The sequence below is a fragment of the Macrobrachium nipponense genome, chromosome 3 (genome assembly GCF_015104395.2).
Source record: "Macrobrachium nipponense isolate FS-2020 chromosome 3, ASM1510439v2, whole genome shotgun sequence".
Taxonomy (NCBI): domain Eukaryota; kingdom Metazoa; phylum Arthropoda; class Malacostraca; order Decapoda; family Palaemonidae; genus Macrobrachium; species Macrobrachium nipponense.
In genome coordinates, this window is record NC_087202.1 from 46,846,451 (window position 1) to 46,862,896 (window position 16,446).

The following is a 16,446-nucleotide window of genomic DNA, read 5'->3' on the forward strand; positions in this document are numbered from 1 at the left end:
AAGAAGCATTGTAGTTTCTACTGGTCCTTCTTTGAAGGGTTTTTGCCTCCTTGGTTGGATGTTTCGGCATCCCCCTCTTCCAGAAACATCCCCGCTGCTTCAGTTGTACCACTGTCTCTTTCCTTTTCTTCCATCGATTCATCATTGGAAGTATCAGGAGTTGCTCTGGATGAAATTATGTTTAATACAGCCCCCTCTCCCGGGGTATTTAATGTCCTTCCTGAGAGGGAGGAGGCTACTCCATCTGTTTCTTTTATTTCAGATTCAGAATCAAAAAAGATGGCGGCTGTTTGGGCGTCTCTAGGTCTACAGGGTTCCTCCTCCTTAGATGGCCTTCTCTCGCAATTCTTGACAACCCGTACCCGACTTCTGGTCCCATTGTCAGACCCCCTACCTCCAGGCCTACATTACTTTTGATCTTGTGTGGTGCCTCCTAGTGGGATGCCTGTATCAACATCAACACTTACTAGGTCACCTCTTATCACCCCTCAAATGAGGCCATCGACCAGCGCTGTCATTCGAGACATCACTCCCAGCATCCTCTCAGCCTATGACGTCAGCTGTGGAGGCATCTCTTCTTTCTGTTGTTGTGACACCATCTCATTTGCCTATGATGTCATCACTACCACTTGCTGAGCCATCAGAGACGTTTTCCTAAGGTATGTTTGAGAGTCTGAACTCTCTTTTTCGAGAGGTTTTCTGCTCTCTCTGGCAAGAAGTCGTAGAAGGGGTGATTCATCCCCTCCACCTTCTAGCAAAAGATGTTGTAGAGGGAGGAAGCTCACCCCATCTCCTGCTTCTTCATCTCCCTCTCCTTTTTGCCCAGGAGTCAGACAGTTGAGAATTAAGGACTTTGTGATGTTGTCTTCTGCGAGTGGGAGGAGTGCATCACCGACTTCCTTACATGGCCATATCTCTCCCTTACATGTAAGGGTTTGTGACCATGGAAGAGTTGAGAGTGCGAGGAGTGCTTCGCTGTCTTCTATACAGCCGTGTCTCTCCCTTATACGTACGTGTTCATCACCATGGAAGAGTTGGGAATAAGAGGAGTGCTTTGCCAACTTCAGTTCACGGCCATGTCTCTCCTTTACTCATACGTGTTCGAGATCATGGAAGTGTTGCGAATGAGAAGAGTACTTCGCTGTCTTTTTTACACAGCCGTGTCTCTCCCTCTCACATTCGTGTTCATGTCCGAAGAAGTGTTGGCCCCTTATCTCAACCACCTCTGTCCCCTGTTCCTGTTCCTGTCTGTCGTAAAGATGATAAGGCTCTGATTAAGAAGTTGAAGGTTCCTGCTATTACAGTTTACCCTGTACTTTCCAAGGGATTCTTCTCTCTGCAGTGTTGCAGTTGACGCTCGAGATTGTGAGACGTCTCTGGTCAGCGGATGTGTTTCTCGTTCTCCTACTAAAGACTGGACCTTTAGGAGTCAGTCTCTGTCGGGAAGTTCACTTCGACTTTGTTCCATGTCCCAAGACCGTGCTCATGTGTTGTCTCATGGCGGTGTACTTGACTCATTGCACGCCCGCGTTCGTGATTAGTCATGCAAACATGCACATGGTTCATTGTATGAGAGCATACACGGTTTAGGTTGAGACCATGTATTGGTTTATTTGTGCGACTGTGTTCTGGAGCCCTCGGTTTTGGGATATTCAGTGATTAGGGGCTTCACTCCAACCAGTGGGAGACATGATGCCTGGCTTCCTAGGGAAGCCTCTCCAGTGCTGTTATGGAAGGATAAATGTCTTTCCAAGCCTACTTCTTCACGTCGTCGGTATCCTTTACCTGAGCCAGAGGAGGGATAGAGCCAAGAGTTTCTGTCTTCTCTCTCTGAGGTTGTTGATCTCATTTGTGAGTTCAACAACCTTGGCTGTAGAATGCAAACTCAGTCTCCTATGACCCCTATGGTATAGAGGACTTACTTGGTTCCAGACAAGATACTAGGGCTTCGTTTGAATTTCTTTTATCGGGGCATGCTCAGTCTATCTTGCAACGTGTTAATGCCTTGGTTTCTGACTGCGATGGTTCTCTACACTCCAACAGATCCTCAAAGTTCCTTCCTTCTGTCCTGTGGCATAGGAAGTATTACTCCACCAATGTGGTTCAACTGATGTCCCGTCTCCTTAATTAGGACGTGATCTGTCTTAAACTTGGTTTGATCATGGATCAGGTTAGGTCTGAAGGTCTGTCTTTTTCTTTGCAAGAGGCCTTGGCTATGGAGAATACTGCTTCTACCATCTTCCAGACAGACTCCTGGCCGGACTTGTGGTCCACTGCAGTAGCCAAGATTATATAGTGGCAGCTCAACAACATTTAGATGGCCCTTGAATCTGAGGTGCATGAGGCATATTGCTGAATAAATCAACAACTGATCTAATTATCATAATCATGAAGGGTCTGTAGTATAAGAGATTTCTTAATGAGGTCACAAGACAAGGAGCACTGACATGTATACATACAAAAATACTGATACTGTAATCACACAGAACTACATGTAAGTATGTTGATACAGTGAGCAATGGTCAAACAATAAAGATACTCTTTAGTGTAGGCAGCAAGACAAGTTGGGTCACAAAATATGTCATGTTCATCTGACACCAACATGTTTCAACATACAGTTATGCTCTCGGGGTTTAACCCTTTTTTCCATAAATTTCTGAAATCAATAAATGTTTAGGTACACTTTATTCTCCAGATCAATCCATTAATTATCCAAACCATTATTATGATGGTCCATAATATCACAGCTCTACTGTAGCTTCTTACAACCAGATGGATGTAAATGAGCAATGGCTTATTTTAAAGGGAAGGCAAACCAGGACTCATAATGCCTCTTACTTCTTAAGAGTAAAAAACTGCAGCTTAGAGCTACATTTCTAGTTTATGATCCAATAGCTTTGAATTCCATTTCTCTAGTGCTGGCTTCCTTCCAAGTTAATACTATAGTAGATTTACATCAGCCGTGCATTTGATGTCAAGGCCAGTTCCTTACGACGCTCCTGATTGGCTGTTGATAAGTCAATCACAGGGCTGGAAACTCTAACCCTCTCTCAAGAGTTCACATGGGTAGGATCTATGTTCCACCTCTCCTGAGGGGAAAGTCTTTCAGGAGAGGTGGAACACACATCCTGCCTATGTGAACTCTCTCGAGAGACTGAGAGTTTCCAGCCCTGTGACTGGCTTATCAACAACCAATCAGGAGCGTCGTCAGGGACTGGCCTAGACATCAAATACACGGTTGATGTGAATGTACTATAGTACAGTAATGGGCACAACTATGTTGAACTGCTCTGCATTTCATACAAACATATGAACATAATCCTGTATGCAGGACTGTAAAATGGTTTGTACTTACATACGGAACTACATTGAACCTCAGCTATATCTATTGTGGTTCAGCATTTGTGGCTTCAGGTAATTGCAGATTTTTTCTGTGAAACATATCTCCAAATCTATTGTGGAATATTCACTAATTTGCAGATTTTTCCTTAGAGCAATATTCACAAGTTACCGCATTTTCATGTTATTTTTGTGACTAAATATTTTTTTTTATGATGATAAGAAATGATTTACTAATTTTCAGATAATAATAATGTAAACACAGCAAAATATCAAAATATGTGTCAATAAAATGTATTTTCATTTCAATGCATATACTTAACTCTACTTGTGTATTCCCAATGTTTCCATATGTAATGTAAAAAGAAAACAGGACTGCTTCAATACTATAAGAGAAAATGGCTGTGCCTGAATATAGGAAGAACTTGATTAGTTTTTACATGTAGTTATACGCCATATATTTATAGGGGTAATGTAGCATGATAACTTGGAAATAACATTAAAGCATTTTAGGATGATAGTTGAAGGTACTACATATTTGGTGTCAGATTATATGTAGTTTAAGGTATAATTGGTGTTTGAACTATTAAAGCAAGCAGTTACTGGGTTTTTGGTATGTGTTCGTGGGTGGTTGTGGTCTCTATGCCCTGCAAATACTGTATATTATTTTCTATTACTTATTTAAATAATATGTAAAACACAAATTGGATTACCTATCCAGAATTACCATGCAATATACTTCTTACCTCCCAATAGTAGGAAGTCACAACTTGGGTAGAGTAAATAAATGCTAAGAGACTGAAGAGTGTGTCAAAATTAAAACGTGGTGGTGCAAATCCAAGGCCAAGTAAATTTGCAATGTCCATAAATATCTCAGGAATAACACAAACCATCCACGGGATCATCATCCTTGATTTTTTCTGAAAAATGAAAGATTTAAAATTAATTCTAATATTATATGGATCGTACATCTCTTACCTTTATGCCTATATACTTGCCTAAGGGCAAATGAACCAAGAATGACATTTTCTTAATCTAGTAGGACAATAACTTCCATTCATTAGCGATTCTCAGTAATGTTAGTGCTGTCCTCAACCATGGAAAATTAAATGAGGCTTTGCTCATGTCTCTTGTTTCTGCTGCTATTGCTGATGTTGTGGGATCTGGGTATCAGTACATCAGGATTTCAGCAAGTGGTACAGCATGTCCTTATCTGGAGCTAGGCACATCATTAAGTCACTTCTACTTATTGACCTCTAGATTTCTTAGTGATGTCAGCAGTTCCCTCTAGGGTATCTAACTGTTGTTATGTAGATGCCAAGGAAATCTAATCCAGGCTGTCCTCTATCCTATCCATCTTGCCTGAAATCTGAATGAGTAAGAATGGGAAATATGTGCGGCTGCTCCTGTCTTTTCAAAATCTTTGAATCAACTTCCCATACTTGTACTGTGTATAGTTGTGTGTGAAATGGTTAACAATAAGTCATATTTCCTTACTTTATGTGCCTGTAGCACTGCTGGCGGCTCTATACAGAAGTGCACAGATCATTTAATCTCCATAAGAGCAATATTTTTCAGTGCTAATCTAACCAATTTGTCATTATTCACTAGCTAGTTAATCATCAATGCCCAGCTTTTTTCACTTATTTCCTTCAATAAGAAAAAAGTATGATTTAATAATAGGTAATACTTTCAATTGCTGAGTCTACATTCAAACCATTGGCTTCATGGCGATAGTCATTAGTGAGGATATATAGTTACAATTATTCATATATCCTACGATCTATGCCTCTCTATGATCACTGGGTTTTTCAGAGTTTTGCAAGTTTTTTGTGTATATTGTACCATACTTAAATTTTCTTACGTTTTGCCATTAGTTTATTGATGTGAAGTTCCTCCTGCAAACTGGATAGTACTCAGAGGCCAGTTATTATGTTTGTTACATGGTCATAATCATTTGTTTCTTTACTACAATGTAAGTTAAAAATAATCATCACTATGCTCCAATTATAAAAGGTTGAGCCTTGAAGGAGATTAGCAGTGCTGCTGTTCTCCTTAATCCCATTCACATTTTTAAGGAAAAGGGTGATAATCTGGTTATTGGCAGACTTGGTTAATGGCAATCCAGTTTTGTGGTGCTTGTCTAGCACCTTAAAATCTGCTATTTATGGCGCCGCAACACGCCGAGTTCCAGATATTGGCGCCTTAAGGGGCTGAGAATGGATATATGGCGCCATAACGTACCAAGTTCCAGTTATTGACGCCATAACATACCTAACAGAGGTGCCATAAATCGCTGAGTTTTGGTTAGTGGCAGTTTTTGCTTATCAGCACCCTACTGAGAATAGAACCCCCACCAATAACCAGGAACTGCCTGTATTTCCTCATGTATAAGTTCCATGTTGGCCGAGTGCATTTCGCACTCAGTTACCAATCCGGTGGTCCGATGTTTCTGGTGATAGAAATTCGTTTCTCGATACAATGTGATCCGGATCCTACAATAAGCTGTAGGTCCCGTTGCTAGGTAACCAATTGGTTCCTAGTCATGTAAAAATATATCTAATCCTTCGGGCCAGCCCTAGGAGAGCTGTTAATCAGCTCAGTGGTCTAGTAAAACTAGGATATACTTAACTTTTTCCTCGTGTATAGATGATTAAGTGAAGTGACTGCAGGTCACAGTAAACAGGGGTTGTTAACCCTCTTACGCCGACTGGACGTATTTTACGTCGACATTTTTTGTCTCCCGTGTGCTGACTGGACGTATTTTACGTAGACTTACAAAAGTTTTTTTTTACAATTCGCGGAAAAATACTTATAGGCCTACCAGCCTAAAACTTTTGAATCACGCACCTTGGGGGATGCTGGGAGTACACGGATCAAGGTGTTGTTTTGTTTACAATCGTTACGCAGGCGCGCAAGCGCGAATTTCTTTCTTGCCGGACTAAAAAGTATCTGTGACACATCTCGGAAATTATTTCGTCACTGACATAATTTTTGTACCATTGTAAATTAGCCGTTACATGAAGTATTATATATGAAAATGTGCACATTTTTATGTAGAATACAACAATAAAATACTCATGATTTTAGCTTTTATCAGTTTTGAGATATTTTCATATAAATAACAATAATTGCCAAAATTTCAACCTTTGGTCAACTTTGACTCTACCGAAATGGTCAAAAAACGCAATTGTAAGCTAAAACGCTTATATTCTAGTAATATTCAAGCATTTACCTTCATTTTGCAACAAATTGGAAGTCTCTAGCACAATATTTCGATTTATGGTGAATTTATGAAAAAAATAACATTTTCTTTACGTCCGCGCGGTAACTCTTTCGAAAAAATCATACGTGCAATTGTGGTAAAATTTGCACCATTTTAAATTAGCCGTTACATAAATTTTATATATGAAAATGTGCACAATTTCATGTAGAATACAACAAAAAATAATTGAAGGTTGTAGCTTTTCTCATTTTCGAAATATTTGCATATAAATCACAATAAATAGAAAAAAAACCACGTTCGGTCAACTTTGACTCTACCGAAATGGTTGAAAAACGTAATTGTAAGCTAAAACTCTTACAGTCTAGTAATATTCAGTAATTTATCTTCATCTTGAAATAAATTCGAAGTCTCTAGCAAAATATTTAGATTTATGTTGAATTTAAAAAAAAATCTTTCCTTCCCTCCGCGCGCGGATTCTCCGCCACAAATCTCCGAAATGCGTACGTACCATACTCGGAATATTTGCTTTGTTTCATATTAGGCATTTCATAGAGTTTTATATATGAAAATGTGCACAATTTCATGTAGAATAAAACGAAAAATATTTGAAGGTTGTAGCTTTTCTTATTTCCGAAATAATTGCATATAAAAAAAAATATATAAAAAAATTCGACATTCGGTCAACTTTAACTCGTCAGATATGGTCGAAAACTGCAATTGTAAGCTAATACTCTTACAGTATAGTAATATTCAATCATTTGTCTTCATTTTGAAAGAAATTGGAAGTCTCTAGGACAATATTTAGATTTATGGTGAATTTTTGAAAAAAATATTTGTTTACGTCCGCGCATTACGAATTCATGCATTATTTTGTGATAATATTTTCTCTGTGTTGCTTTTATCGTTTTACAATGTGTTATATACCACAATGATTGCAATTTAGTGTACATTACAACGAAAAAAAAAGTAACTTGTTACCTTTAACCGTTTCGCACACAGCGTGATTTGAATACAATTATATATGAAATTTTGTTTTTTGCGCTATCATATATCGCATTATTTAAGGGATTTTGACGTAAGGAAAAATCTATTTCTGGGCGATTGGCTCGTGTCGCCAGCGAAATCCCGCCCTACCCATCCCATCGCTCAAGATTGTCTGCTAACTTCAGGATGGCCACCAGAGGCGCAGCAGTCGGCAGCATGGGATGGAGTAGTAGTAGTTGCTGCCCACTCTGTGGGTCGGCTCTCCTCTTGTGGGGATTTTGTAGTGGGAGATTTCTATTGGCAATCGGCTCGTGGTAGTGGTCTCACTCGCCATAGTGTTCATACCAACACCCTCTTGGAGGGTGAGCGAGTCAGTTGTACTGACCTTTTTCTTTATTTATTTATTCTCTGGTATGTGTTAGTACATTTACCCTAGAAATAATAGATTAAAGGATATTTCGCTGGCGACACGAGCCAATCGCCCAGAAATAGATTTTTCCTTACGTCAAAATCCCTTTTCTGGGCTCAGCTCGTGTCGCTGCGCGAAATCGTACCAGAGAAATAGCACAAGATTGTAAAGAAAATTCAACAAAACAAAAAGAGGTCTCAAATAAAAGATAAAATAAAAGAAAAGAGAATATAATTGCTAATAAAGATACATATACACAATGATACAAAATTAGAAATATTGCTTAAATTAAACTTAATGCTGATAATATTTTTAAAATAAGGTAATTTACATATATACAGGGCTTACATGGAATATATATTTAAAAGTAGTATCTGTGTATCGATATGTACTAAGAACTCTAAAGCAATTATGACAATAACCTGAACAGAACAAACTTCAATAATAATAATATATGAAGGAATGTATATGACTTAATATACAAAACCCGTAACCATAGTAAATAAGATGTATCCCCTAGCATAAAAATAAGGGGATCACATCAAAGAGATCAATATATACAATCGATTGTGAGTGTCCCTAGCAAAAAAATAAGGGACACCCACCATATCATCATAAAAGCAGCTAAGACACAAGGTAACCGTAGATGAACAAGGCAGGCATAGACGAACTGTTGGGTGAGACAGGTAGAAAGGAGGACTGGATCTTCTACTAAAGATTAGGCAGAGTCGGGGGAAACTATGTTACCCGCCGCAACTGCTGAAAATTTCAGAGCTTCCAAGGACTTTAAGTAATGACGTTTAAATACTGTCGGCGATTTCCATCCAGTATATTTTTTCAACTCATCGAAGTTCATATGTTGGAAATAGTTAATTGAGGTGGCTACTGCCCTGACATCATGTGCTTTTGGAAAAGAGTCAGGATTGGCTTGTTTAATAAAGTACAGGATCTGTTGCCTGATGCCTTTAATAGATAAAGTACCACCTTTTTCTCTCTTAAAGAGAGGACCCGATGAGGATGAGGAGGTCCTAGACAGAAAGGCTCGTAAGGTCGATACTGGGCAAAGAGATATATCTTGTGGAAGGGGTACTACCTTCCATGGTTCCCACCTCATCAAAGGATCTTCATTCTTTGCTATAAAACTATGTTCCGGAGAAAGTAGCACTTCCCCTGTGGGAAGAAATTGAATATGATCCGGGTCTCTGGATAATGCCGACAGTTCTGAAATTCTAGCTCCTGAGGCCAAGCTTAATAAAAATAGAGTTTTTCTTAAGAGCATTATAAATGAACATGTGTCATTATCAGTTTCTGAAGCCAGCTTTAGAACATCATTTAAGAACCAAGATACTGACGTAGGCCTTACAGAAGGTCTAAGTCTAGCACAAGCCTTGGGAATAGACGAGAAATAGGAGTCTGTCAAGTCTATGTTGAAACCAAATTGAAAAATCTTTTTCAAGGCTGACTTGTTTGTCGTAATGGTGCTAGCTGCTAAGCCTTTTTCAAATAAAGATCTGAAAAAGGATATAGCTGAATTGATTGTCATGATTCTAATATCTGATTCTCTCAGGAAGGTTGCTAACTTTTTGACAGCAGCATCATACTGTCTCAAAGTTGAATCTCTTTTATCGGATTCCAAGAAGAGAATGTTTTGAGGGTCAATATTCGCATCCCTTTTCGCTGCAAACTTCATGAAATCCATAAAGTTAGGGTTTTTAGAATTCCTGAGGAAGCGAACACAGTCTTCGTTTGCACTGACTGGGAGAGCCTGGGACTGGGAATCCGAAGAGGGCGAAGACCCAGTTCCAGAATTAGAGGGTACCAATTGCTCTTCGGCCAGTCTGTGGCTACTAGAGCCACTTGACCCTTGAATGTCCTGAGTTTGTTCAGTACCTTCATGAGAAGATTCACTGGAGGAAAGACATAAATCTTCTCCCAGTTGTTCCAGTCTAGGGCCAGGGCGTCCGTGGCATAGGCCAGAGGGTCCAGGTTGGGGGCCACATAACATGGGAGTTTGTGGTTTCGCTTGGGATGCGAAGAGATCCACTTGTAGGCCTGGAACTCTCTGAAGAATCCATTGGAACGAACTGTTGTCCAGTGACCATTTCCAGACTCTAGAGGTACTGATCGGGATAGAGCATCTGCTATGACGTTTCTCACTCCAGCTATATGGGTGGAGGAGAGGTGCCAACTGAACTTGTCCGCCAGGGAGAAGATGGCTACCATGACATGATTTAGATGACGTGATTTGGAGCCTCCCCTGTTTATACAATGTACTACCACTGCGCTGTCCAAGACTAGCTTTATGTGGGAGTACTTTGGCGGACGTAACCTTTTTAGAGTCAAGAACACTGCCATTGCTTCCAGTAAGTTTATATGGAACTGACGGAACTGAGGTGACCAAGTTCCCTGAACTTTCTTGAACTGGGAATATCCTCCCCAACCGCTTAATGAAGCGTCCGTGTGGATGGTAATCCCCGGAGGAGGAAACTGAAGGGGCACTGATATCGACAAGTTCTTGACTTTCGCCCATGGGCGAAGTCGATTCCGTAGAATCTGAGGGACTGAGGATAATTTGTCCCTGGACCTGACATTTGCTCGTGAGCGCCAGATTCTGGTTAGGTCTTTCAGTTTGGCTTTCATCAAGATGTTTGTCACTGATGCAAACTGGAGTGAACCCAGGATCCTTTCCTGAGTTCTTCTTGACGCAAGTTTGTGACTCAGAAATTGCTTTACTGACTTCGCTATTTCTTTCCTCTTGGCTGATGGAATCGACAGAGTATGGGAGGATAGATTCCATTGGATGCCCAGCCACTGAAAGTTTGACTCTGGAGTGAGTCTTGACTTGGACCTGTTTATCTTGAAGCCTAGATATTCCAGGAACTGAATCACTTTCAGTGTTGCTATGTGGCATTCCTCGACTGTTGGAGCCCAGATCAACCAATCGTCGAGATATGCTACTACCATAACCCCTTGCGATCTTAGTTGTTGAACTACTACTTCCGCCAACTTCGTGAACACCCTGGGTGCTACGTTGAGCCCGAAAGGAACTACCTTGAAGGAGAATGTCTGGTCTCCTATCTTGAAGCCCAGATACGGACGGAAGTGTCTTGCAATAGGGATATGATAGTAAGCGTCTGTAAGATCGATAGAGGTGGTGACGGCCCCACGGGGAAGTAAGGTCCGTACCTGCGAGATCGTGAGCATCTTGAACTTGTCGCAGCGAATGGCTAAGTTTAAGCGGGACAAGTCTAAGATTACCCTTCTTTTTTGTGAGCCTTTCTTTGGCACGCTGAACAAGCGTCCTTGAAATTTTAATCTGTTGACTCTCGCTATAGCTCCTTTCTGAAGGAGGTCCTCTGCATACTCCGTCAATTCTTTGGATGGAAGTTGGCGGAAAGGTCTGGATGGGGGCGGGTCCGCTACCCAACTCCAACCCAGGCCTTTTGACACAATGCTCTGCGCCCACTTGCTGAAATTCCACCGGTGGCGGAAGTGAAACAGCCTCCCTCCTACCTGAAAGTCCTCATTGATGTTGGTAGCCTCCTCGGCCTCCCCTGAAATGCTTTCCTCTATTAAAGGACCCTCCCGATCCTCTCCCACGAAAGGATCGCTTACCTCTGCCTCCCCTACCCGAGCGGTCATACTTCTGGGAAGCCTGACCTTCGAAGACTTGATTGAAGGCTGGAGAGAGAGCGTAAGAGGTGGAGGGTTGAGGCTGGGGGGAAATGACATAAATTGGCTGCGACTGAGCCTTGGAGGTAGAAGGTTGGGCTGCTTGCACCAACGGGACAGCTGGAACCTGCTGAGTAAAGCGTGGCTGTTTCTTCTGGTAAGGCTGGAAACGTCTGGGTTTCCTTTGAGCCTTACCCCTGACCACTTGATCTTGGCGTCTCTTGGCCGTAAGACCCCAACGATCTTTAAGGCTTTGGTTTAGTCTCGTAGCCTCTGCCTGGACCTCCTTCACCATCGCCTCTGGGAAGAGGTCTGCTCCCCAGATGCTCGATGCAAGCAACTTATTCGGTTCATGCCGAATCGTTGCTTCTTGGAGGACATGTTTTCTACAGTTCGTCCTAGCCGTGGCGAACTCAAACATATCAGACTGCACCGTTTGAGTCAGAGACTTGGTGAGAAGCTTAAAAAGTGGCTCAGAACCATAGGAAATGGTAGCCACCTCGGTCATGGCCATGGTATTGATAGACCTGGCTAACCTAGATTTGGCATCAAATTCTGCCTGAATGAGGCTATCTGGAAGCCTAGGCAGCTTCTCACCAAACTGCTCCATAGCACAGTCTGGTTTGAGTTTGCCCGCCGAAAAAGTGTTGGGCAAATCTTCCCACAACTCACCGGCTGAGGGAAGTAAAGGAGACGTAGGGTCCGCTTCTTTCAGCTGAGGCATCGAATCCCCCTTCTGGGCTGCTGGAATGGTGGTTGTAGCGATCTTTGTCAAGAAAGGGAGCGGGGTACTCTCTTCCATTGTAAAGATCGTAAAAGGACTCTTAAATGGTTGTATCTTTGTGTTGGAACAGTCCATGTCCTCTAGACACCTGAGCCATTCTCTCTGAGCCTGGTCTCGTGAATAGAGGACTGTCTCTTTCGGTACCTTATCGTCTCGAGTCATGGCCGAGGCGGGGAGCCTGGCGTAGCCGATGAACGGAGGCTGAAGGTCTTCCGGGTAGAACTCGAAGTCTTCAATCCTCCGAGTTCCACATTCCGGGATAGAGATAAGCCCGTCTTGGAAGGGGGCGTATGACGCTACTCTCCAAGGATTGTTCATAGAGAACGGAGGTAGAGAGTCATACGGAGGTAATTGCGCTCCCCCTGTGCTGAAAGGTGGGGGAGAAGCTAGTGGAGCTTGGCTCAGTCCGGCTATAATGTTGTCCTGAGAGTTGATCCTCTCAGACAACCGGGAGATCATCTGTTCCATACTGGTTTTCAGAGAACCAACCAGATCGCCCACTTGTTGCAATAGACCAGCATTGGAATCCAAAGCCGGAGCTGCTGCGGAGGTGGAAGGGTGGCTCTGAACCGGAACCAAAGGTAGTGGAACTGTTGACTCCGCTGGAGTGTGTGATCTCTCCCTGGAGGATCTACTCCTAGAGGATTTAGAGCCGGACCCAGAAGCTTTAGACCTCTCTGCTCCGGGATTTCTAGCCGGAGGACTTACGAGATGAAGATGACGCCGACGCCGTCTTTTTAGACGACGACGACGTCTTAGTCAAGGTTTTTACTGCTTGACCTTTGACCTTGGGTCTAACGGAAGCATCAGGAGAAGTATACAATTCTGTACCTGTAAAGCCTTGGAAGGATGGAGAGGTTGCAGGGGTAGAAGATCCAGTGGCACCCAAGGGCATCCCTTGGGCGTCCAACGTACCTACCTCGACCAACAGGTCGTCTACACCTACCATGGGTTCGATATTAAGGTCCAATGTCGCGACTTCCGAGGAGATGTCCTGGCCTGGATCCGTCAACGAGGCAGCGAGCTGTTGCTGAATGAAAGCGATAGTCGGGGCCGCCTCTGCTGGGTCGACGTAGCCCGTTGACTTGCCTCCGGGGAAGATTAGTACCGCCAACCTCTTCTCAAGAATGTAGGGCATACCCTTGGCGGCGTTCTTCCCAAAACCGCCGACCCAGGCCCGCAGGGTTGCCAGTGCGGTATCCTTCACAGCCGGAGCCTGGAAGAGAGGGTATTTATTAGATTTTAAGATTAAACTTAAAACTAAAACTAAATTAAAAGCTTAACTTAAAATTATAGGGGATGCAAAAACCCCTTGAATTTTTATCTTAAGTTTAAGAAAGATTGAATTTAGAAAACTTAAGAACTATAACAAATTGGGGACTGGCTAAACGGAGTTGGAATACTTACCCCGTCTAAAAGCTGGCTCACCAGATCATAACAGATGGTGCATGTCTCGTGATACCAGACCTGGAGGTCCCCGTGCGGAGTCGCGCATGGAGCATGGGACCGGCAAACTTCATGTCCACAGGGGTCTTGAAGTGTGGCGGCGCATCCCGGATGCTCACAGTTGGTGGTCTGTAAGTGAAAAGACACATGAGTATCTTAAAGGCTATCACTTACAGGCTAAAGGACAGAAGAACTCCGTTGCATGCCGGAGCTCGGAAAAATTTTGGGCATAACCCCTCCCTTAACGCCTGAATAGGCTATAACCCCGGAGAGATCCGGTGAGGCAGATAAGGGAGGGGGGATGGTTTAAGGTAGCTTAAGATAAACTTACTAGTTTAACATAACAGATTCTTAAACCTATAAAATTCGAACGTACCGGACTAAGTCCAGTGCGTGGCGGAGGGTGTCGCGACTCAGCGCGACGGAGGGGTTAGTAGAGACCAACTGTATGTCTCGGTCCACCCTGCGGGGTGGACTAGCACCTTTCCGCTGGATGCCGGGGCTCCGGTAGCAAAGGAGCCCCAGTAAGGTGGGAAAGGGCGAGAGGACACACAGACTCGCGCTAGCAACGGAGCGACGGAGTAGCGACGGAGGGGGGAAAGGCCAGTCCCCCCACCCTTACCATCCGGCCGGACCGAGAAGCTGGAGAGGTCGAGTCCAGTCTGGGTCTGTCCCGTCCCTCTACTCCCTCCGCCTGGGGGGAGAGGGAGGCAGGCTCGGGTATGCGGAGCGAGCGTGGGTAGACCAACCCACCCCCCGACTCTATGGAAGAGCGGGAGGGGGGAAGATGACTGGACAGGCGTCTGGCTGCTCCGTGATCACGTAGTGACCACGGGGCGGTAACCACAAAACAATGAAACAATAAGGCCTAGAAAACACAACCGGCTGATCAGAGAGATGCTATCGGGAAGCAACCGAACTGAAGAGCGGTAGCATATTGGCCCTATGGGCCATAACCTAGGCTAAGTGAAGCCAGACGCCTACACTAACATAAACATAATATAATATAAAATAAATAAATCATGAAAGAAAGAAAACAAAATAGTAGGAGAAAAAATCCAGGAGTGTACGACTAACCCGAAGGAAAGTCTACCACTCAAAGCTAGCCGGGGCCGATACTAAGAGCCGTGGCTAGGTCTGGATAGAAGGAGCCTACATAAGGTAAAAGACATGCATGCATGACATAAACCGTGTAGACTGTCCCTAAAACAAATCGGTTATGATTAAAATAGAGCCGTTACTAAAGTAAGGGAATGTTCTGGGTATGGGAGACCAAGAACGAACCCGCCACGAGGCAGAACCATGCTGCCATGCTTCCGACCTAGAGTTCGTATTTATACCTAAAAAACGGCAAATACGGGCTCAGGGACGGAAAAAACCAAATAGCAATAAACACTGAGTACTTAACTTAGCTGCTGCGATGGCTGCACGCTCCATGATAAATAAATCCAAAGTTAAGGGCACAAATAACACAGAGTAAAAAAGGGCACGTGTAAACAGTGTGCGCTAACTGAAAAGGATGACCACCAGAGGCGCAGCAGTCGGCAGCATGGGATGGAGTAGTAGTAGTTGCTGCCCACTCTGTGGGTCGGCTCTCCTCTTGTGGGGATTTTGTAGTGGGAGATTTCTATTGGCAATCGGCTCGTGGTAGTGGTCTCACTCGCCATAGTGTTCATACCGACACCCTCTTGGAGGGTGAGCGAGTCAGTTGTACTGACCTTTTTCTTTATTTATTTATTCTCTGGTATGTGTTAGTACATTTACCCTAGAAATAATAGATTAAAGGATATTTCGCGCAGCGACACGAGCTGAGCCCAGAAATATATGATAATGATAATTTTTTTCATTTCTGATGGTTGCATACTAAACTTCAGCCAATGACAAAAAAGGAGCTAAAAATGAACTCTTAATCTTGAAAACTAAGCGCGCTGTGATTTTTTGAAAAAAATATTTTTTCCGCTTCTGCGCTCACTCTGAAACACCTCTGGCACACGGGAGACAATTTTATTTTTACCGTTTCAGCGTAAGAGGGTTAATCAACTCTCTCCATTCATTAGTACAAAAGCAAAATACAAAAATCAAAACTAGGGATGCACCGATACCAACTTTTAAAGCCGATACCGATACCTGTTCCCTCCATAGCAGTCTTATTTAGGGGAATATATATTGTTACTAAAATCATTCTTGTTCTCTGGTTATTGTATATTAAAGGTTCAAAAGTTGAAAGATCATATAATAGGGCTATATAAACAATTTGAAATGCATAAGTATAACTATTAAGTATGTAATCCCTATATTACCTGAATACAGTTTGGCTTATATTATGGCTAACATTAGAAGACTTTTAACAAGTTAGGTACATGGTGCTTACTTGAATTCATGGGGTGACAAGCAATCTGAAATCACTAGTATATACTTTTATTCTGAGTTTTAATTTATATATTGGCTAGAAACAGTTAACAGACTCATTTATTTAGATAATGAAAGGTCCTGGTAATAGAGGGGTTAATCCTTTGCCTCATTACAATACATAAATTGGTTCTATTAAGTAATCCCAAGAAAAATGAGATACTGGTACATAAATAA

The 16,446-nt window shown here is 42.7% G+C and overlaps 1 protein-coding gene across 3 annotated transcripts in view; it reads right to left on the minus strand.

Moving 5' to 3' along the window:
* Positions 1–16,446, minus strand: part of LOC135221740 (uncharacterized) — a 201,473-nt gene that overhangs the window by 39,124 nt on the left and 145,903 nt on the right. For 2 of the 3 annotated variants that reach the window (XM_064259545.1, XM_064259546.1), the window contains exon 5: positions 4,086–4,259. The exons of the other annotated variant lie outside the window; for it this stretch is intronic. In XM_064259545.1, the coding sequence (XP_064115615.1) occupies positions 4,086–4,259 (174 nt within the window). The remainder of the gene's footprint in view (positions 1–4,085; positions 4,260–16,446) is intronic. 3 annotated transcript variants of the gene reach the window in all.